The 24919-nt window shown below is 30.4% G+C and overlaps 2 protein-coding genes across 3 annotated transcripts in view; one reads left to right on the forward strand and one right to left on the reverse strand.

The window, feature by feature from the left end:
* On the reverse strand, nucleotides 1-17277 carry LOC126835723 (SH2 domain-containing protein 4A-like). Its single transcript, XM_050568486.1, has 9 exons — nucleotides 17083-17277; nucleotides 4364-4542; nucleotides 4141-4297; nucleotides 3830-4028; nucleotides 3434-3581; nucleotides 2163-2262; nucleotides 1948-2078; nucleotides 441-638; nucleotides 1-328 (listed from the first exon to the last, which is right to left on the reverse strand). The coding sequence occupies exons 2-9, from the start codon at nucleotides 4533-4535 to the stop codon at nucleotides 204-206; spliced, it is 1230 nt and encodes a 409-aa protein (XP_050424443.1). The 5' UTR covers nucleotides 4536-4542; nucleotides 17083-17277; the 3' UTR covers nucleotides 1-203.
* Nucleotides 15694-24919, forward strand: part of LOC126835720 (SAFB-like transcription modulator) — a 25863-nt gene continuing 16637 nt past the window's right edge. Inside the window, exons 1-6 of one of the 2 annotated variants that reach the window (XM_050568483.1) lie at nucleotides 15694-15812; nucleotides 17207-17547; nucleotides 20024-20103; nucleotides 20167-20306; nucleotides 20368-20533; nucleotides 20613-20804. In XM_050568483.1, the coding sequence (XP_050424440.1) occupies nucleotides 20086-20103; nucleotides 20167-20306; nucleotides 20368-20533; nucleotides 20613-20804 (516 nt within the window). In that variant the 5' untranslated portion in view covers nucleotides 15694-15812; nucleotides 17207-17547; nucleotides 20024-20085. Of the gene's footprint in view, nucleotides 15813-17206; nucleotides 17548-20023; nucleotides 20104-20166; nucleotides 20307-20367; nucleotides 20534-20612; nucleotides 20805-23414; nucleotides 23768-24919 lie in introns of those variants that run through there. The other variant, XM_050568484.1, reaches the window with a different exon arrangement.

Genomic DNA, 24919 nt, shown 5'->3' on the forward strand with positions numbered 1-24919 from the left:
TAAAAAAAAACGAATTTTATTTTAAAACATTTTTTATAAAATTAGAATAATTAGGTACTAACTGGTACTTAAAAATAACTTGTACGTGTATAAAATATAAAAATTATAATATTACCATTAAAAATAATACATTATTTTCTATCGAACGAGGTATAAAAATTAAAATTACAATTGAATAAGACTTAAAAATGATATTCGTGTTCTCAAGTTTTTAATAAACCTTGAAAAACAAGTGGTGGTATTTTTGTAGAGCGATTGCATGGTCTCAGCAAAAATTCTTCTCCAGTCTTAGTAATCGGCTTCTTCTTATGATAACTGACCAGTTCACCTGATAATCCATACAATATTTTAATACAATAGTTCGTTTGTTTTAGTGCCTATTTTTGATATTTATGGGAATTATCAAAACAGGTGAGTAAAATGCATTTGAGTTAACGTACTTAGTGTATTGTGAGGTATTTGATTAGCACCTAAGAATTGATAATGGCCATTGGACGCGTCCACTAAATAATGTTTGCAACAGTCGTAGTCTCTATATGTTATCGCGTAGCCCCAGATCTTTTCGGATAACCGCACTAGAAAACTTCCGACTGGTTCTTTGTTTAATAAAATTTCGGCTTCTTGTCTTGTAATAAGACCTATAACAAAAAAATCACAAAACATTTTTTTTTATAAAGTCGTCGGACGTTCAATTTTTATTTTCAATGCATCATTAATTCATGTTACTATAGCTAAGTGGAAAAATACTAAGTGAGGATTTTTTTTACTTTTATTGTCCATAATAATGTTTATGATAACAACAATCAATAACTGGCACCCAATATACTTGCTAGCTAAACAAAAATTAATATTATATAGAATGAACCAGAAACAAATGTAGCACTCTACGAATGGTAGCACATAAGTGGCCCTAAGAATACATTTTTTTTTATATACAAAGCTTGGGGTTTTCCTGTTTTATTTGTGAAATATCCATAAAAAATTAAAATAAACCATACCGTGAAATTTTTTGAAAAATGCTTAAATAAAAAAAGGGGTTACTTGATTTTTTTGTTTTCTTTTTTGTGAGAAATTTCCCATAATGAGTTTTTACTATAATATAAATTCATCATTCATGTATCATACCGAAATTACGATTTTGAGCTTATGACTTATCATATGGTTTATTTTTGGTGTATATAATGGATAGTTCTCAAATCAACGCTTAAAATCCAAGTTTATGACATGAAAATATTCCAAAAATGTATTCTTGCTCCCCCCCCCTCATAAGTAGTACTATCCCCGAGAGAGCAATGTTTTTAGAAAGGAAATGTTTACTAGTGGTAACTAGCATATACTTAAAATAATGTCATATAAAACTTCTTAGATGTTAGAAGCTAAAGATGATAAATGTTAAAAAATTAGGTTTTTGATAAATTCGACTGGGGACTAAATACTTATACCAACTAATGATATAATAAATAATCTCTTTGAATTTTGAACTATCGGAGTTTGTTCACCTTGGAAAATAACTTATTTCAGTTTCCCCACGTTATTGTTCCCCGAATCTAAAATACCAGATACAATTAACTGTTAACACTGCCTACAGGCTATAACATTACAAGCATAGATAAACTTAGTTGAGGCAAAAGAGCCGATCAGACCGAGTATTTAATTTGTATTTATTTACATAGTAGTGTGCTTAGCGTTGTCCCAAAATTGAAGAACATTGACATTTGCATCGTGCACAACGTCCTTAGACACATTGGTCATTGACACTATGTCCGTATTTTACAATTTAAAAATAAAATCTAAAGCGTTTACTGTTTTGTATCATTCGGAATTACATGTGTACCTAGTTAATTATACAAAATCGAACCGTTTCTCAATGTTCCTTTTTGTTATAATCGTTCTAAATTCTGTTATCAAACGAATGATGAATTGGTAGTACCAAGGAAAAATAATTACCGTGGAACCATGTGGCTATGGCGTTTCTATCTTGCTCGAAACCGGCTCTTCTGGGTATTTCTTTCGCTCTGAACCATTCAATGACGGCCTTTTTACTGGGCGGCTTAGAAGAGTTGGGTATTAACACGCCGCTATAATGAGGTTATAAATTGTTTTTTACTATATTATATCACACGGTTTCGGCGTGAAATTCGCACAACACTTATGACACTCACCAAAACGGTTTTTCAGTACACAGCAACGACCTTCTGTGTTCTTCTCTGGCTTGACGTGCGATCTGCCGTCTCTGAAACTCGGCTTCTTTTGCTCTTTGCTCTGAGAAACATACCACCGTGAACTTTTAATTAGCGAAAATGATAATGATAACGTAAAAAAGTGTTAAATGAGAGAAAATTAGAAATAGTTAAATGGATTGTGTAAACATGGGTGTGCGAAATAACACACCTGGTTTGAATAGGCATAATATATGTTATATTAGAATAATATTATAGTTATAAGTAAAAGGGGGTAGTTTTTGAGTTGTACTAATAGCGAGAAAAGAAAAACTTTAAGACACCGAGGAAGAAGCAGGCGCGTATTTGAAATCATCATCATCTAAAGGGGAGGGCCATACATTAACGCATAACCGGGTACTACGGATAGTCATATATTTATTAGAGTTACCTATTGAAAACAGAATGAAGAATACAAATAACGACTGGGGGATAACCAGTTTTGGATAAATACTTCTTGAGTTCTTAGCAAAAGATATAGGTACTGGGGGTGCTGAGGTAGACTCAATAATTATTTATATTCACTCGCACTTAATTCGTCACTTTTAAGGTCAATACTTTTATAATTTTTCAAAATATACTTAAAGAATTTTGTTTAACATTTGGGGAGAGGGCGACGGTTTTAAATGCGTTCCTGCCGATTATAGGTAATAGTGGTGGGACTATTCGAATAAAAAAAATTCGAATATTCGAATACTTTATTCGCACGGATATTCGAATATTCGAAAAATCAGATCGAATATTCGAATATTTTATCACTTTCTTTGGAGAATTAATTAGATTAAAAAAATAATAATTAAGAGACAACTAAGGTGTTCTTGATCTATTTTTAATAATCTATTTTTACTATTAGAATTATTCGAACTATTCGAATATTTCGGATAATAGAAAAATTCGATTCGAGGTCTCAGTTCTAATAGGTAACAAATAAGAAAAAATATGTTATTAATAAATTCAATATACATTACAAGGTGTGGTAGAAGTATAACGACAGCCAAAGAGAATTAGGCATGGCAGAAGATTGGTTTTGGGTAGGTTAGGTTTGGTTGTGGGAGAACATTAAGTATGGTAGTTGATAGTTCGACTTCGGCTAACATTACAAAGTTCCAAAATAGCTTAAATTGTATGACTGATTTAATAACTGTGAAGTATGTCGATGCCAACTTCTATGCCATAATGGAATAATTATTTCAATGCAAGTTTTGCGGACTTACCTCGTTCTCTCCAAACGATTTCTTGCTTCTTGTCGGCTTCTTCGGCTCTTCTTGCTTCTTCCTCTTTTTTGTTCTTCATCCTCTTATAGATTTCCGAGGTCCGTTCCTCCATAAGTCTCTGTTCCCAATTTCTCACACGCTCGGATACCTGTACAACAGTTCAACGAACTTTTTATGTTTAGAGCTCATCGAACGATTTGTTCCACTCGCACGTACAATAAATAGCAGTACAAAAAACTATATAAGTATATATAGACACAACGAGAATATGGCCAGAAGGCTCTCACTACCTATCTATACACCGTCGCGTTATTATATCATGTAGTTCTAACAATCATTCATATATATTCAGACTAGTGTTTTATTATTATTACATGAAATTCATAAATGAAATACTTTGTTGAATGACAGTTCTTTCAATGCTCCACGAATCGGCTGTGTCGTTACGCACGGGTCTCTCGTCGTTCGGGTCTTTAAGTCTTCTACCGAACAGTAAATGTCCTCGCTCTCGTGTGAGTGCATCTTTTCCTGAGCGCTATACTGGACCTTTGTTTTGTTCTCCAACATTGCAAGCAGCTCCGACTCCACCTTCAATCTAGAAAAATAAAATTGTAAAAGCCCGTTAAGTAATCAACAAAAATGTTGTTCCTGTAAACTGTTACATAAATTCACTTGTTTACGTAAGTCATGAACAGACAACAACAAACCTTAATTGTTCAGTCTCATGTTCTGCTTGCACTCTAGCGGCTTCTCTGGCTTCCTCTTCAATTATCTGCTCGATGGTTTTGTCGTCTTTATGCTCTCCCATGACCCACGTCCAAGGTTCACCGCTCTCGTCCAACATCCACTGCACTTTTTTCTTGCCTGCTTGCAAATAATAAAATATATATGTAAACATAAACTCTGTAAGCTAAAGAGTTTCTGCATTACTCGGTTGTCTTTTGGAGTTGGTCGTTTTATTGCCGTCCCGTAAGTCCCACTCACTCCAACGCCGGACTTGTTCTTCTCGCATCCTGCAGAACAAAGTCTGCCTCTGAGCTTCGTCCAGCTCGGCCAAAAGCTCTGGGTCCACGTACATATCTTTGAGAATCTGCTGAAGCATGACGAATCTAAAAAAAAATTTTTAAAAAACGTTTAATTAATAAATAGCAGTTTTTACCAGTTAAACTATGAATAATTGATTTTCGGTTTATACGCGCTTGCGTCGCATTTTCTTTTTACGCTCACCGTTTCGCTGACTCGAGGTGAAAGTAAAAATATATAACGCTAGATTAATTACGTTTAAGTATTTTTCTTTTTGTACTACAACTGGTACGATCAACTGATTTTTTTTTAACCGTCCACAATATAGTTAAGGCTATTTGATTACTAATTTTGGAGGGCAGAATTTGATGACTCGAATTATTATATAATAGAGTATAAATAATAATTATAACAGCCGTAATTAGTGTTTTCATCGTTGAGTTTGACAGTGGAATCTTTGTAATTATGTCAAATTAATTATTGAAAATTGGGTTTCCTAAACGCGTCGGGACTCGCCAACTGCTTTAAGTTTGCTAAAACCTAGTCCACACTAAGGTAACATAGACCAACATTGTTTATCCATGTTTCGATAAAAAGCGAAACATGTGGCAACTAATGAATGTTACTTTAGTGTGGACCCGGCTTTATACACTAAACACATTATTACGGTTTTTTCAATTTTAATCTTATCGTGTACAGTTATTTAACACATTTGCTGTCACTAAAATGTAGTGTTTACAGTAAGTAATATTAAAAGAAATAAGAACAAGTATGTTGATATTAAATATTAAATGGTAAAAACTGGGAAAGGTGACTTTTTTAGTTACAGAAAATTAAAAAAAAGAACTTTATTGACTAGAAATCTTTATTGACTTGCTAGTGGACAGTGAAATATTGTATTGTGTTATACTTATGTTTTTTAATATTGTGGGTTTTGAAGTAATATTATGATTTTTTTACACTGTAGCGCGAGTTTACATTGTACATGCTGTAACGAGTGTAACGCAAAAAACTACCATCTCATGATTCGTCGTTCTGCTCAGATGAGAATAACATAAATTTAACGGGTAATATGTCTATTCTAAATTAACATTAAAACATTATTTACGCAATTTTATACACATCACGTAGAGAAAGCAAATTCCAAGATAAACAAGTAAATCCACAACATAAGTAACACAATAGTACTCAAGTGTAAAAATTATAAACGATTATGCATTTCTGAAAAAAAATATACACGCTAATTACAAATCGAATTGTGTAAAAATTACTCGACTAATGAATAAAGAATAAATTAGTTATTTTTGATAAATCTTTATTTTAATTTTTAATTATCTTTATTCAACATTTAATTAACAATATTTCAAAATATACGTACTACTCTGACCCTTCCAATTTTTTTAGGTTGGCCACCTTAGTTCTTATACAGACGCTCCCCAATCTCTACACATACATTAGTCATTCAAATGACACATTCAATCACCTCTATCTACTTTTAGATAGTCTTATAAACAATGGTATGGGGATGAAATTCCTTCAACTCCTTTGAATTTCTGTTATGTGTTGTATTGTAAAAATATTATTACAAATTTAAAAAGGCTTACATCAAAAGATCTATAAAACTTGATATTATGTAATGTTTCAAGTCTATCGTATATTTTATGTTGTAAACCATACCTTCAGAAATGTCAAATGTACATATCATATTATCATATTTGGTTTAGTCATACTAATAATATTTATCAAAATTGTATTTTTCTAAAAGCATGTTTTGTAGTTAAAATACAATTTAATCTCAAAAAGGATAGTATTTTATGTTCTTTAAGTTATTTTAAATATTACAAAATATTTACTAATGAATAATAATTAATAATACTATTTAAATTATTCAAGACAAATTATCTTATTTTTTTCCATTGCTAAATTCCTTTAGCCGTATCTACACTAAGGCAACATTCGATTGTTTCTACATGCTTTGCTTTGCAGCGAAACATGGAAACATCAAACACAAAACAAATGGAAGCAACATATTGCAACACAATAAGTTGTTAAGAGTTGGCTTTAGTGCGGACCAGGCTTAAGAACCGTGATACCTTTTTATTTTATTCCATATCTTTTCCGTTATTTCCTTTACTATATTGATGTTCTCTTTTTATTTAACATGGTCATACAACATTAACAATTTGCTAATTGCCTTAATATTGGAGTTATTCATAAGCAATTTCAATGCGTATGGTGTAGTGATATATGGTGCCAAACTTACTAAGCTTATTTGGACTATTGCGAACATCTAAAAAAAAATGAGGCAAATCGGTCCAGCCGTTCTCAAGTGATGCGATCACCAACAAGCAGCATTTTATTTTTATACATATGTAGATTAATTAAAAAAAACGAATTATTATTTAAATAATATTTTCGTAACGCCTATCTCAGTGTTTTTAGAAAATAGGAAAATATGTTTATATAATTCGTATATTTTATGTATTTACCTATTATGCATAAACAAACAGCATCTATATTGTAGACCACATGCTACAATACAAATGAAGTAGGGATAATATAGCCACACCGTTGGGATCATTTAAACACCAGGGCCACTTAATTCCAAATAAAAAATAGAGACTAGAAAGTGTGTCAGGGCCAATAATAAGGATCTGATATATTATAGATGTTTACGTCATTATCGATTTTGTCGCTATAGTCTTATTGTTACACTTTGAAGTGAATTGAAAAATGCATTATAATATAATCGTTTTAACTATAATATTTTGCATTAAAAAGCAAAATCGCAAAAAGCAACATGATACAATTACAAGTGGATTTATTTGTGCACCTCTAAAAGTAATAGTATTAGTAATAGTTAAATTCAATACATTATCTGTTGACTAGAATTTATAAAATACAAAATGTCAATGATTGAAAGTTCGGCGAGTTATTTATGTTCTATACTTATCAAACAAATATTGTTTAAGGTAAACGCTAGTGTGTCTTCAAAATTATACTACGTAGGTACCTATATTAATACAATGCAATTTCTTTTATTACTGTGTATACTATGTATATATTATAATAACCAATAACACAATATTTATTTTAAATTAATTATATATTCTAACGATTTGTCATTAAACAAAATTAATTCAGTAAATGTTAGATCAATTTCAAACTAGCTAAAGAATTCATATATTATCGAAACAAGTACCTGTACATTAAACGGTACTTATTATGTAATATCTATTTAATATATTATTATATTGGATTCTTTGGAAATAGTTTCTCTGATATAAGAATTGTTGGCCGTAATGACTGTCAACAATTCGTATTATGTTGACGGCGCACACGTATTTTACGCGATACGCGGTATTGTTAATATTTTCTCCATTTTTTTTTTTAACTATAATTATAATAATATCATGCTTGGTGTCAATTATTATTACGTGTCCGTTTTTAATAAATCTTATAGACAACTAAATGGAATGGGTATGATTGTATGAAAACCCAATCATGAGACTCGTGTGCTAGGTAGACAGAGCTAGTTTGGTGTTTGGACATGTGCTTAAATCGTATAATTTGCATATTTTTCTCTCGGACATCATAATACGAGTTTCAAATTTCTGTCTGTCATTCACTCAGAGAACCAGGAAGAGTGATCATAGAATACTCAATTTTAACAAGTAATAACTGTTCATGATGCAGAGCTAATCGGATATTTTAGAGATCGAAGTTTTCATAAACTTCAGGGTTTTTATTAGGTAGGGGATTATAGAAAATGCCAACATCTGCCATTCGGAACCACTTCTATTTACTTGTCTGCTACCATACTGCGTATTCTGTTTAGAATTTAGATAATATAAGAACGGTGAAATGATAATTTAATCATCCTTTATGTAAAAGTGAGCCGTGGCGGTTCTAGCGTACGGGCTGGGTGGGCAGGTGCCCGTACCAAAATGTTGTATGGATTATAAAAATAAAGTTTATATTACCTATAATTTGTAATAACATTATATGTTTAACTACATTTTGTATAAAAAATAAAGAAATTGCCCGTACGAAATTTGAGTCCTAGAACCGCCCCTGAAAGTGAGTGGCTAATATATGTTTAACAGTTAACTGTTTGAAGGGCATGATATATCACTAACAAAAACTTTTTAATTTTAATGGGCAAGGTATACAGAAAAGATAAAATCCTATGACGAGCTCGAAATCAAAATAATAAGCAACCGTGCGCTCTAGTGGTGTGTCTAGTTGATGCCTATTTTATTTGGTCATCACTACTAACTACCGCCCAAAATATATAAGCGGTAATTTACACTAACCACCCTTCAAGAGCCATAACGAAATTGGTAAATATACTAACCAACGTCCCTCAAACAGTTAAGGTTTATCGTATAAACATATTACTTATAAGTAAAAATTGTATGTGTAAGTATTTAATGATCATATACAACACCTGTGGAATTTGTGTATGTCACGTTTTCTAAACAATGTTATAATTCAAAATTCTATTCGGACCCAATGTCTGGTGTCAAACCATTATTTCTCTCTGCAGCGTAGGTTACACTTGTTAGCTATTCCGTTTACTTTTTTTTAGTAATTTCGAATCAAGGTTTCCCAAATTCTTCTTGCGTAGTGACTAGTGAGCACAAAAAAAACTAGTTGCGTTATTATTCTATAATAAGTAGGTAACTGAGCTACGTCTACTATAGATAACAAAGTCTATACTAATTGTTGCCCATACGGTCAGTAGTTTTTACGATGTTAGTCACACTATACACACACACAACATAGTTTCTTGCATTAGTTAGGTACAGCTGCTGGCTGCATCATAATAATACTACTACTAATAATAATAAAAATGTATGCGTCTAGTTAGTATAAAAAATAAAAATGACATAACAACGTGCTAGACAGTAGAATTATTTTTTTTATTCAGCGTTGGCTAGGTGGCTTACATGGAAATTCAAAACACTAATCAGCACACGCGTCAGCTACCGGTATTCGCGGTAACTCTTGGCTGTTGAAAAAATGTTATTGTGCTCAGCCGCGTTCATCGTTATCTACACTATGTAATCGCAACACGTTCGCCTACTCTACACGCCCACATGTATGCATAATAATAACAATTATTATTATCACTTCTATTTACTCCGTCATAACCGGAACATTAGCAACAGTGATATGAAACAACCGTCAGATGAGCATGTAGTTAGGATATTATGGAAACACTTAAATCTTGAGAGGACGTCGCATCGCCTATTTATAAGTTGTTAAGTATAGACAATTTTTCACAAAATCTTAATTAAAAGGTTAAATATGATGTGTAACTATTAGTTCAATAACTAGGACTCTATTTTGGTAGTTAGTTTATTTTTCGAACTATTGCGGCATCCTTGAAAGCGATCTATAAAATGTTTTTTCATCTCTACATGTTTAAGCAGACTGAAAATAACTCGCTTAATTTTGGTTTTAGAGTTAAAGCACCCATTATAAAATTAAAAGAGAACAATATTCCGGAGGGAAAGACGGTGCGTTTTTTTTCATTATTCCAAGTATAACGCTCAATACATAGTTTAAAAATAACGACTAATTTAACATTTTAACTGTAACTTTTCAAAAAAATAATTTTTTTAAAAAAACGCACCCTCTTGCCCTCCGGAGCAATTGTTTTCTTTTAATTTTATAATGGATGCTTTTACTCTAAAACTAAAATTAAGCGAGTTATTTTCAGTCTGCTTCAACATGTTTTTACCACTGAAAATCACCGGTGCGACGCCCTCCTAATGTAATAATCACTCCAAATAAACGACTCGACGCGTATTTGTAGCATTACCAATAATGTACTTAAGATTTTATTTTTAGTATTAGAGTGAAAACACGATTAGGGTTATGTCTATAATAATTTGTAACCTATAAATCTAAAATTTACGGGAAAAAAAATTCCAACCCCCCCTCCCCCTTCCCGGCGGTATATTCTACACATATTTCGACTAGACCGACTGTCGAGTTATAGGTTGCACTTTTTCTACTTTTGATTCACCTAAGAACCAAATTGCATACGATTACGGACCAATAAAATTGCTACTCGAGTAAATCGGTCCATACGGAAAAAGGTTATCGTGACTTCAGAGTTCAGACACACAAAAAATAATCACATCATTATAAAACCAATGGCTTCTCTCAGCTATCACATGGGAAGCTAATAACTACGTGCAATAGTGATACACACAAACTATTTGGTAATTTGTACCAATATAATGTATAAATATAAAAAGTAATAAATCTGCTTAATTTTGTTTATAGGAATAACATAAACCGGATGTGTCAAAATCTATACTAAGTAAACTCAGTGTACGGTCTGTTTTCTTTTAAGATATAAATATAACTGACATTACCACACCCTTCGTCTACGCCCTACGCACGAACTACCTCTACAATACTAATAACCCACGCCTAAGCATTTTATCAACGACTATAAATTTACATTTGTAATATTGCTTTATTTTAACAAGTAGGCACAAAGTATTATATTAATAAAAAGGCATACAATATGCACCAATAATTTACGAATATGTACCAATAATTTTATCAATTATATCACAGGTTAAATAAAAAATTGTTCATTTAAAAAAAAAAAATCTATGTATGGTTATACTTGAGGTGCCTACTGAAGAGTTGTAAGTAAATGAGACTGTCATCCTCCTCATAGGCGACCGAGTTAAGTCTTAAAACCTACTTCGGGATAAAGCCACACGCAATAATATTTGTATTAACTTAATATCCATTGATCTCCTTATTTGATATTTTTAGCTTTTAATATAATTATCATACCATGACATGTAAATATTAGTTTATCATAATGAGACGAGTAATAATTGTTTAATGTTGGGATTTGAGAATAGTTAGTGATCTTTTTTTAATATTATATTTAAAAATTTTTACTGCATCCTTATTATTATATTCATGTTTTATTTTTTTAATAGGTATTGTAACTAATAAATTAATAAGGTGATAGATAACTGATAAGTGCGTGCGTCGGTTTTACTATTTCACTTTTCATCTATGTATTTAAAAACACTAATGTGATAATTTGTTAATTACTCTAACAATAAATGTATGGTGTATAATTAAAGTGAATCTAACTATTTATTTTTTCCGTGTACTTAATTATTAGGTTTTCAACAGTAACTTTAAACGTTAATTTAATACTATTTAGTTACAGCTTTGGCATACTTAACCTAACCTTCTGCTTACATCATCATAATATGGTTTATACTTTTTTTTTTTTTTTAAATAGGTATTTACTATTTACAGACGAGTTTTAATGATTCGTGTAATTTGTGTATCAGGGTTCGACATGTACAGTCTAGGAATCAAAATGATTACCTACCTAAAGTATCCTTGTTCCTTAGCTAGCCTAAATCCTGTTCAACGACCGTAGTGGCTAGTTGGTATGCATTACATGAGGAACGCCCTTGAATTATTCCATTTTCGTTTTTTTTTTGTGAAAAAAATTTATTAAAAATAAATGGATCTTCAACGTATAACTTTAAACATAACAACTTCAAATGTAATTATTTTTTTAAAAAACTGATCAAAATTATTCTCATATTAAAAAGGTACATACGTTTTAATTTACATTTTAAAAGTCGAAAGCGCTATGGAAAATAGTAAGAATGGTAAGTATTTTGTAATTTTGTAGTCACGTAAAAAACATTTTTTTTGTAAAGAAAAACACTAAAATTGAAATTATTTTAATAGAAAAGTATTGCTTTATGATAAATAAATTACCCAGTGTCCTTTCTACTTTTAAGGACTCAACATCAAACATTTTCTTCACATCCTAAAGTTTAGGTCCTAAACCAATATAGTTTGCCATTCAAATTACTGTGGTTTCTCTGTAATTCCGTTATAAAGATTTATCTATTGACAAGCTTTACTTTATATGTTTGGACTGAACACTTTATAATTTATTTTAATTGGTTAGTTGAAAAAAATGGCAATTTTAAAATACTATTTTTTAAAATAAAAAGCAAACAGAAGCAGACCATAACATTTATTTAAACATCACTTTTATAAATGTACCTACCTATATGTTATGCGCGTAGAATCCTCGTCACATATATGTTAAGCAAAAAAAAAAAATACTTCCGTTTAACTATGTATTCTTTGTGATTCATGCGAAATACGTTATTAATAATAACAGTGTTATTTAAAAGCCAATTGCACAACGTGGAACCGGTTAAAACAATCTACCAAAATTTACACTAAGGACATGTAATTACCAACACGGCAACGGTATACGGATACAATTATAATAAACACAATTTCTATATTGTTTTTAACAATGTAACTTTTGAGGATGATAAAGTGCGAACATTATGCAGAGCGATAAATCCAGTTTTATGTTATCGACTTTCTAAAGCTTAAACGTCTGTATAATGCTTGTGTAAATAAGATAACTGTTGTATTTTATTGTTAAATAAATGTTCATGACGACATAATGCAAAATACGAATATACTGTAAAATAAAAACTAGAGCCATTTGTGGAAATATAGTGTTTAATACTATTAAATTTAAATATACATATTTATACCAAATAAGTATTATAAAAACATGACGGAGTCTGTTGTCGATGAAATTGCCATTGATGGTGAATGATGATGACACGTGATAGTAGGTATTATAGCGTAACAGGCTGAGGTACAACAGGCTGCAGTCTATCCAATCAACAAAAATTCTGTCTAAAGTCAACTTGCAGCTGACATGAATATAATATTTAAACTAAAATAAAATATGAAAATGTGACCACAACTGCTTAAAATGAACCATCGTTGACGTTTTAATATAAATAAGACTTGCTTTAAAATAATTTTAATAATATTGTATTTAGTAAAATCTCGAATTCTCCAAAAAAATTTATCATATCATTTTTAAATGTGAAAAACTTGCTGTATTGATAAATAGATTCCTAAGAAAATTTTTCATGAAAAAATAAATTTAAAAGTAATACTAAAAAAATATTTTGTTAATACCGAAAAAATTATTATTGATTTTCAAAGCTTTTTACAGACTTTTATTAATTGTTTATTTTTGGCATTTGCCAATATCGGATTATTGTCACGAAATGTGACTTACATATGGAATAAAAATAAAGGTCAATCATTCCACATACTTATAATCGTATTTTGAAATTTCGTCCTTGAAAATTCAACTTAAGAATAAATATTTAGTAAAATGTAACAATAATAATATTATGTATGTAAAACATACTTGTGTTCTACGCTTTTATATTGCCATTCACCTTAAAATGTGAGTTTAAAATCTCTTTCTTTTGATTTATCGTCAAATTCATCGTGCATTTTTCCTGTACAATTAATTAAAAATAATAATAATTTATTACCATAATAAAATGGCTCTTTGAAATTAGGATTTTTTCGAAATTTTGTTGATATTTATCATTTTGACAGAAATTTAAATATTGGTCATGCTCGTTTGATACTTAATACAAAACAGAGAAACCCAATATCTGCATCAACTTATGTTGTCTTATTAAGGGTCCATACATTTTAAAGAAAGAAAACAACATATCAGATAATTTGTATGAAATCTTAGTTTTGAATAACTACTAGTCTTCTTTATGGAAACTAAAAAAACTATACGCACTAATTAAAAAAAAAGAACATTTCATTTTATTAATATGAAGTAGTATATTATTGTATTGTATTTAATATTTATTAAAACATTACTATTTGCTTCTGAAGTCACAGAGAACACGTGTAAAAAAATATTAAAACGTTGTAGTATTTAATATACAAAGGTTGATTTAAGTCTTTTTTTTTCTGTAGTGTGGGAAGCTATCATCTAGTGTCCCAGATTTACCGACAAGGAAAACAAAATTAATTGTTAAACTACCGGAATATGCTAAAAGATCATCGTACCGTGACAACTAACGTGAGCGTTGACAAATCAATTGATGTGAGAATCGTCGACTTCCCTGTGTCAGAAGACTTAAGACAAATGAAATGTGCCAAACACGATCGAATTTTCTAAACGATTCAATAAATGCGGAACCGAAAACTATCGTTAATTTTACAGTATACGAAATCGATTTCCTTTGTTCCTATCAGTGTCGTACTTCTTTATTTGTCTTTGTACCTACTGTACACAACCGTTCCTACTACCTACTCTAACCGAGACAAATGTTAATCACAAACAAATGCACCGCACTTGACAGTGGCAATAATAAAGAAAATGGGCTCTATTTGTCAGATCGCGTTCAAGGGTAAGCGTAATGACAATTACGAAATAATGATATTGTCACAGCAGCTGTGCTATGTATGAAAATAATTTATTATTTAAAAAAATGCGTTGTACATAAAAGTCTAACGTGAATTGATTCACGACACACTATACACAAATGTTCACGATGTAGCGATGTAAACAGCTATACCTTGTAACAATAATTATCGTTTAAACACAGTATAATTCTCAAATAGGATCGTCTTCTATGCATCGTTCTATTGACAAGTAAAAAAAAAAATGCATTAATCGCAAACAAAAATGGGCTTAGTTTATTTTATTAATGTTTCGAAACGAATACTGTATTTTGCAATATAACTTGACCACTTATATTGACCAAATAAAACAGTACCTATTCCCCCGGCTATTCGTTTAAATATTCTGTAGCTACCAGTCAAGACGTATGCAACAAAACATTTTGACATTATTTTCTTATTTCTAATAAAAACGGCAATCCCTTAAATACCTAGCAAATATTTATTCTAGCTGGTAGATATTTATGATTATTGTTATTTGTTGCAAAATCCCAACGTCCAAAATATTTTTCCGACAGCAAAAAAAAAGGATCCGAGTTCGCAAGGTGGAGGGCACATGTATTAGCCTATTTCTAAAATACCAGACTATATCAACATAAAACGCGTTTTAAATATTGTAGCATAAGACATTTTTCGAGGCGTCTACAAGTTGTATTTTAAAACCATATAGCACGTACGTTATGTATACATTTTTGGCGTTAAAATATAAACACATGTGATTAGCACAGTTGTTCAAACAGCAATTCAGCAAAATATCCCATATTGTGACATCATTGTTCGGTAAAAAAAAAATAGTACCTATACACCAAAAAGGACGTATAGGTACGATATAAAGGTAACATAAGACATAAAGACAAATACATTAAAATGTTTAAGATAAAACACGTAAGTAGGTCGATATACCAGTTATATTCATTATATTTCTAAAGTTCTTGAAAGAAATAATATTTTACAACAAATGAAAGAAACATACGTTTTTGGAAAATCGAACTAATTGAAAAATATATTAAAAATTAAGTTGGTAAGTAGATCTATTAATATAATATCATTCTATATATTCTTTTATAACTTAATCAATATTAATGTTGTGTTGGGCTTATCAATTATAACATATTAATACAAGCAATCTATAATGTGTATAACCTAACACACATTAATGATTGGACGACAATTTTCGTGGTATACGAATAATAAAAAAAACATTTGGGTAAATTTGCTATAGACATATTTTTAAAAAAAATGTAGTATATACTTATATTTAAATACTTATTTTATGTCATTTATGTCAGACAGCTGAAATTGATAATAATATTAACAGAGCGTTAAAAATTGACTAGAATGTTTTATATGTGTTCTAAATAATTTTTAAACGGAAATAATAAAAAAATGAAATGAAATGTGTACGTAATTTTCATAATATTGATAAAAGTACTTAGGTATCGTCTATCGATGATGCTTGAGATTAGAGTTCAATGTAAATTATACTCTGTTCGAAATAAGAACAGAGTATATGTATTTTTTTTTAAATTATAATAAAATAGAACAAGTAGCCATCAAAATGACATGTACAGGTTATTGTCATGTACAGGGGTTATTTAAGTGTTGTGTAAGTTCAAGATTAATAATCATTAAACATTTTTTCTTCTTTCATTTTTTAACTATTATTTTATATTGAAATGTTAATGAGTATTTAACTTTTTATATTAAATTGGTTCTTTGTTTAAAAAATTATTTACTATGTTAAAACGGATTTACATAGCTCAAAGGTATATTGCTGATTGTTTTTCTCATTTATTAATAAATTAAGCCTATATAATAACTAATAAAATAAAAACAATGCATTTTGCATATTTTAAAATAAAACAATATATGTAGTAAAACGAAATTTTAATGACAGTTATTGAAATAAAATTTCAAGTTTGTTGTTTCTACTATAAAGTTATAGAACCACATCTAAATCACTTTTAACCTAGAATGTTTGTTCTCAAATTAATACTTAAAAATTAAAAGCAAATAATCATTTTTATACTATATATTTGACATTTGTGACAAATTGGTGCTTAAGCTTCAATGCGAAGCTGAGAAGGTATTGTAATTGTACATTTTTTTTTAAATTATAAATTATGTCACCACGAGATTAATAAACGAACATTTTGCTAAAATTCCCGAGGATCTTTTAGAATTCAAACGCGCTTTCGTTAATATTGTTTTTTTGGCGAGTTCACCGGTGGAAATGACAGCCTATATGATACACAATACACATTATAATATCATTAATTAGAAAAACGTACCTTAATTTTTGCAATCCGACCACGGCAATATTATAACACTAGGCACGGTTAAAATAAACAGACCATACTGCAATAATTAAACGCAAACGACTATGTGAGACTATTAAAACTAACTTCTTTGCAGCTACTACTCAACAATACACACGCCGCACAACGCACTGTTAACGGGTCAACGTCCAAAGTCTGACTGATAATAGCGGACACTCTGAGAGCAGGCAGCAGCAGCAGCAGCAGTACGAGGTTCAAGCGATACGGTCTATCTATGCGAGCATCATAACAACCGCGGACAACCCGTTCACAGTTGTAAAATATTGGCCTTTTGTATACTTTTCAAATAGTATACATATTTTGTTCACAGCATATTATCGTGTTATTTTTTTGGAGAAATTCGAAATTCTACTGCTGGATAAATATAAATTTAATAAATATTCAACAGCGTTATTAGCAACCGGTGTCCTCAATACGGTATGAGTAAACGTCTTTTTATATTTTTTGTTTTGTTTTGTTTAATTGGCTTTTTCTTTTTGGTATTGTAGCTATTAAATATTTCTACATTAAATATAATCATAGCCCATGGGTACATAAATAATAAATATACATTATTATGATGTACATTTTCGCAATGATGAAGACCGCGATGGTTTTTTGTGTCTGTGATAAGTGTGCTAATAAAAGATAATACATCACTTAGAGCCTAGGGAATTTCTTTAAAAGTGCCAATAATAATTTATTTATTAATAGGATGTTTGCCGAAAAAAAATAAAAATCTGATGCTCTAGAAAAAGGCGACACATGTCAAAATCCTCGATACCTAGCAATTAGGCAATTCTCCACATTTTACTCAATTCTGACTATAACTGTAACTTGTAAGTTGATACATGTTCTAAGCTTTCTAACTAGCATAGGATGAGTGCTGGATCTAGAGGGGAGTGGAGGGAATGACCCCTCTCATGTTGGCAAATTCAAGTTAAGTTGGCATATTTTTTGGTTTACCAATCTTTATATATTATAATTTATAATACTATAGCTAAAGATAACAAATATCCCACACAAGCTCGAAACTAATTCGAATATCTTTTAAAATGTTTTTATAAAATGCCGTAATTGTAACCCACCTAACATTGTAGGAAGAGCGTTTAATTTGCTTAAATCAACTTGTCAAGTTAAGTATTTTTATGACCTCTGATTTTTTTTTCTTCATGCAAAATTCAATACTTCTATTTGTGTTTAGCGTAGTGCCATTCGTAACATTTAAACCTGACCTATGTTAATCGTCAAATATCAAATTAAATATTACTGATTAACATAGTATTGTACATATATAATAATAATTACAAAATTTGCATTCGTTGACGCTAAATAAAATGCATAAGTAATATTGTTTAACATGACTAAATAAATAACATCATCTCGGAAGATGTGAAAAATTAGTTAAATGAAATCTGGGAAATTGGTATTGTTAATGTTTCATTAATAGGGTGCTAGGATTTTTCAAGGGCCCCCCAAAGGAGCCAAAATCCTCGAGTACACGCTACAGGCTAAAGCATGTATAGTTATAAATATACTTAAACGGATTACGGATCATCACATTAATATTAGGATGATCATAATTGTTTCTATTAAAATTATACCGGATTCCATAAAGCCTTACGAACATTTATTACTGCTTCATAGCAATCCATAGATGATAAAAATCAGATAATATAATATTATTACATACAATAATATTTCTTAATAATATGTTTGTGATTTCACATAATTCCCGCTTTGAATATAATGTACAATGAACATACACTATCGTAGTGTTCACTTAAAATTATTCCATTACAGAGATATTATTAACTGATAATATATTATAATATAATATAATTTTGATTGCCTGGTCATAGTTAATACTTATTACAACTGATTATTTGATAATTAATAACTGTTCACACTGCAGTTGATATATTGTTAGTTATCAGAAAAAAGCCAGCATAGTGGAATTGTGGCATCAGAGCATAGTGGGGGCGTGGCTGAGATATAAGGATATACGGACCGGGGAGCGTCATACCTCTCCAGAAATTATTATGTTAAAATTTCTCTAGATCTACCTACACTCTTCAGCTTTATTTTCAGACCCTTAGTTACGAAACTACAGTAAAAAAATTGAAATAAAAAAACGTTCACCCATTCTTAGGAGGAAAACGGTTAATGATATTTTCTTAGGTTTTTAATATACATCGTTATCGGTTATAGTATACTGTAGGTACAATGTCTTAAGAATATCAAATACAGTGGAAGTAATTGGACTATTTCTAAAAAAGTGATAAGAGTTCCATAAGTTGTTGAAGATTATGTACATTTTTTGGTTACTCTGCTTGATTTCGAAGGGGAAGTGGTGAACTTTAAAACGATGATAATTCCTAATATGTTCATTCGGCGTCGTAACTCTATGGTAAAAACACTTTAGAATTTTTTGAAGAATTTTTTTTTTGGAGTTTAAATTGTGTTGAAACATTTTTTTTTTTAAAAGGACATGTCTGGTTGTTGCACCTACGTCTTAAATTATGTTCGTCGTTTTATCTTTATAATCTTTACAATAATAATAATTATAATTTTATTTAGCAAAAACATACATACATTAATACACTTATAAATAAAAATTATCGTGATACATATTTGCAACTCCCCTTTAGGCATAAGCTTGTTTTGGGGGGAAGCAAGCTTATAATAGCCAGTGCCTAGCACATAGGACACTGTCTCTTGTTTTGATTATAATTTAACCAGTATTGAACGCAGATTGCTTAATGAGAAGCACACGTAATCGCGTTAAACATTTAATATTTATAGCCCATTCGACATTGTTATATTTATCAAAACCTCGGTGGTAGAATAATAACTAACTTCGTGCAAATTATAAATTACTTTAGAGTAAATTGGATAATTTATAATATTTTAGGGTTACGTGTGAAATTTTTTAGAGCTGCAGCAACAAGTAACGACAACAAAGGATTCTTACAAATGTTTAATCAACAACAAGTAATTAATTTTTAATAAATAACTTTTTATTTAGTATTTATTTTAAATACTTAATTATGATAGAATGGATCTGGAAGAAAGAGCATTTGGACAGGCACACTGCAGTGGCTGGAAAAATCAAAAAGTATTAACGATGTACAAACAATTACAAGAAGTATGCCGTGTACAGTTTTAGCAAGTTTGAAAAACGGAGAGCCAGAACTGTAAAACAATTATTTCATTTATACCATTAATTATAAATAATGAAACACTTTATATCTATAGGAAAGCAGAAACGTGGCCAGAAATTTTAATTCTACAATTAATACCTAAACATTTATTGGGAATTGATATTGTAGGTACACATTTGAAAAACTCGAAACCAGTGTTTTTCCAACCCTCGCCTTGCGACTCATTGGGGTCCTTAACAACATTAATGAGCAACGGATATGTATGTATTAATAGTTATGTTATTTTTTTTTTTAGTAAATAAATAAAAAACTCTTGAAAATACTCTAATTTTTTTATAGGTTGGTTGTGTTCATTTTAATTGTGCTACTACTTCCCATAACTGCGACTTCAAAATCTTCATTATTTGTTACTCTCCTGATAAAAAAGCTTTTGTGGGATTTATTCCAAATGACCAAACAGCATTTCTCGATGTACTTCGAGAGCGTATACAACATAAAAAAGCGTCATCGGTTATGTTGGATCAAGAAGAGGTGAGATGACCGTTTACTACTTATAGATAACTTGATAGTTTATACTTTTATCTGCACTAAACATTATTAAGCTAATTATAATTGACCGTTAATGATTGGAAACATATTATTAAGAGATTTATCAATAAAATAATAACAAGGCTAAAAAATGGTATCAAATAAAATCGATTATAAGGTTCTACGTACGTAAGTACCACAGTGGCGTATTTATGGGGGGGATGGGAGATAGATCCCCCTCTCTTGCTCTTTTTATTTGTAAGACTAGGTGTACACAGAACAGATCCCGTATTCTGTAATCTGTTAGGCAACATACTAATCTATTTATCTACTAATCTATTTATCTACTTATTTATATATTTTTAACAGTTGAATATATACCGATGTTTATTCACTTTGTTATCCTGTTAGTGCCATTACACTATGATAACAAAAAATTAAAATTAGGACCATCCATCAATTTTATTTTATGATAAAAATACTATTTTAATAATTCTGTTCAAAATAATTTCAACAGAATTATTACACTGCAATAGTGCCATAATAGTAACAAAAAAAACAAAAAAAAAAAGTGTGTCCGGTAAAGTACATTTGTTCCTCGTGCACACATTTTTTAAAATAATAGGTAACTTCCATTTTTTGATAAAAAAAACTTGTAGGTTAATATACACAATACAGTGAATATACCCTTTACTAAAAATGATATACATAGTTATAATTAGCAATACTAATTACCTACAGATTTCACTTGTAAAATAAACAAAGATAACTGTTCAATAATAAATGCAGTTTTTAAAAGTACTTTCGGAACTTTTGTCCTACTATCGATGTATCATCTAGACCTTTTATCTGACTTTTTTTTAAATCTGACCTTATTACCCCAGGCTTTTTTACCGTTTACCGCTATTATCATTTACATTTGATAATGTTAATTTACTGACGTTCGCTAAATTGCGATGGGAAAATTATTTATTATAGTAGAAGAACTGGGACTCAGACTGGGAGAATAAGAACTTTGGTAATTGGTTGTAACAGTACCAACAGTTGTTCTATAGTTTGCTATAAATGTAATACAGCTAGAACTCCCCACACAGCACACTGGTTATGAAAACATCCTAGAAATCTTAAAACTTGATTCTCAACAAATAAGTAGAATTACTGCATATACATATTTTCTTTTCAAACTACTAAATAATGACATTGATGATTCTTTTTTATTAAGCTAAATCAACTTTAAAGTCTCTCATCACAACACTCGAAATAATAATTTATTTTGTATTCATCAATTTTCTCAAAGCTACATGTTTAATCATCCAATAAATATTTTAATGTTCCATGGCAATAATCTTAAATCTCATAATTTATTTAGGTAAATTTTTTCCCCTATCTAATAAGTATTCCATAGTTAATATTATCTAATCAATATATATATATATATATATATATATATGTATCTATTTTATAATCTAGTTCCTAAGTTTATTAATGTATATGTTATCTACTATAAGTTATTCTATATTGTGTATCACTACAAATGTGGACATTTGTCCGGGAAAAAATAATAATAAATAAATAAATAAACTAGGCTAGGGGGCGATAGTATCGTTTTGCTCTCCTCCCCCCGTTATAATTTATAATTAAATTTATATTTTATCATAGAAAAATAAAACGGTTTACAGTGGGCTAAACAAGACTGAGTAGGCGTATTGCTACGTTTTATATTGAAAGAGTCAAGGGAGGGTCAATTAATTGATCAAGTAATAACTACTTGATCAATATTAACGTCAATTATTGACAAATTTGACAAAGACGCGTCCATTCGTGATCGCCGACATCTGTTAAAAATCAATTACTATGCAATACGTATAACTTTTCATGATTTTGATGACCTTTTTATCAGTTTTATCATGTAAAATTTAAAAAAATGTTTGAACTATTAATTTTTTTATTAATGCGTTTTAAGTTTTACTACTGCCGGCCTCCCCCTCCCAGAATTTACTCCTAGTTACACGCCACTGGTTTGGTCCTATAGCTTAGCTTTTGACGATTAAATATAGCTATTTAGCGTCATAGTTGTATTATAAGAAATTTATTTACAATCCCGCGAATTCTTTTACGCTCCAAACGCCGTATTATGTTTTATTTCCATGACTGACGATACTATTTCGAACCTCTTTGGAATTGTGACGTATTACAAGTGTGAATCACGCGTTCAGACTACAGACCTACTATTTGTTTATAATAGACGGCGTGTGCTTGTAGTTCTAGCGGGCAAACGAGAGAACGTTGTTAGTCATGTCATGATGATCTTTACACATGCGCATTCGAATTCCCAGTTTGGTTGTGTGTATGTATACGTATATAATATGCATGACAAACTAGATCTATTTTGTCATAAGTATATGTATATTTAATTTTCGAGCCGTAACCGCACAACTCGGATGCTCCGCCTATTGGTATGAAAAGGTCGTCTATAGGACTAAGGACACAGACATTGATATTGCAGTTGTTGTGTAGCACTTGTGGGGGGTACCTCTACCTAAATTTATGTCTTATGATAACGCGTGAGATTTTGACGCATAATTACAAGGCATGGAAAGGAAAGTAAAAACATTAATTCTTCACAAGTCACAACTCACAATTCTGAACTCCATTTTGATAATTGATTTTGGTATTTCTTTAGTCGCGTTCGCCAAAAGACTATCGTTTGGCGTTGTTGGAAAATAGAAATTTAACATTATATTTCAATTGAATATTTAAAGTACAACTCGTTCGGTCGATTAATGCATACATTTCTTTTATAACTATAATCAATTTTTACAAATTGTACGCATTTAATGATGTCTGATGTACTAGAATCCCGTAAAATTGGTGATTTAAAAGTGCCTGAACTCCGGACAGAACTAGAAAAACGTGAATTGGACAAAACCGGCATAAAGGCTGTTTTGTTGGATCGTCTTCAAAAGGTATATTATATAAATTATGCCGTTTGCGGTATATAACGATAATAATCTAAAGAATACAACAAGCATAGTTAATTTATGAATGTCATTGCGTTACTATAGTTATAATAATATATTATATCACGTTATTCTAATTTTGTACATTTTCAAGTTATAAATTATCACTAAATGTGTAAGTCTGCAGACGCTTATATTGCTATTGGTCTACAATTTGTGTAGAGGTATTGTATTAAAAAGAATATAGGTATAAAAATAGGTATGTGGTTCATAAAACCTTAGAGGTTAATTGTGTATTCTAGGCAAAAATCCACTTTACTGGACACCCTTTATTTGCCTTTTAGTGTTTTTTATGCTGATTACGAATCTGAAGTCTGAATTTGCATATATCCGCTTTTACAATAATAGATGACGGCGGGCGACGACTGATGCGGCAACAGTTGTGTGGCCCCCGACACCATACATTTGTCAGCGACGCGAGAATAGATTAGGTTCGGACTCGTTAGGTCGCTGACGCTTCCAGAGCAGTCGGTTAGGTTAGTTTAGTCCTCTTAGGCAAGCTATTTTTTCCTTTGGGGGTTTGGAGGCTAAAGTCGGCTCCTGAAGCTGGAAGACGTAGGGAGTTGTTTTATGTACATAAAGATTTACTAACATAAAAAAATTATATTGTTCTATACAATATCGATAGCACATCATTGATAATATTTTAAAATATATTGACGTGTGTATGACGCCGTGAGGCCTCATTTCTGAATTTATTTAAAAAAAAATATTATTCGGCCAGCGTTATGTATTCATTTTTTATTTTTGGGCAGCGTAGTTCAGTGTTTATTATGATGAAATTTTTGACAAATTGTACAAAATTGATTTAAAATTTTTATTTTAATAAAGTATTTAAGTATTTGAATTACCTAAATTTATTAATATTTACATATTTCCATCATGACGCCAAATGGTGTCAAACAGCATTTGACTAAAAAATCATTTGGTCACCCTAATAACGCTGATTGGCGTCATGAAAAAAAAAAACACGTAATTTTAATCAGCATTGGGATATGTGTACACGTTATTGACATGCAGCAATGTGTATTAATTTTTTATGTTAATATTAAAGAAAATTAAATTTAAAACTTTAGAAATAGTTGTCCTGGTCATTAT

This window comes from Adelges cooleyi, unplaced genomic scaffold (assembly GCF_023614345.1).
Source record: "Adelges cooleyi isolate 19-005CV unplaced genomic scaffold, UGA_ACOO_1.1 ACOO_flye_CR_arks_rails_tigmint_CR_PRNA_23, whole genome shotgun sequence".
NCBI lineage: Eukaryota > Metazoa > Arthropoda > Insecta > Hemiptera > Adelgidae > Adelges > Adelges cooleyi.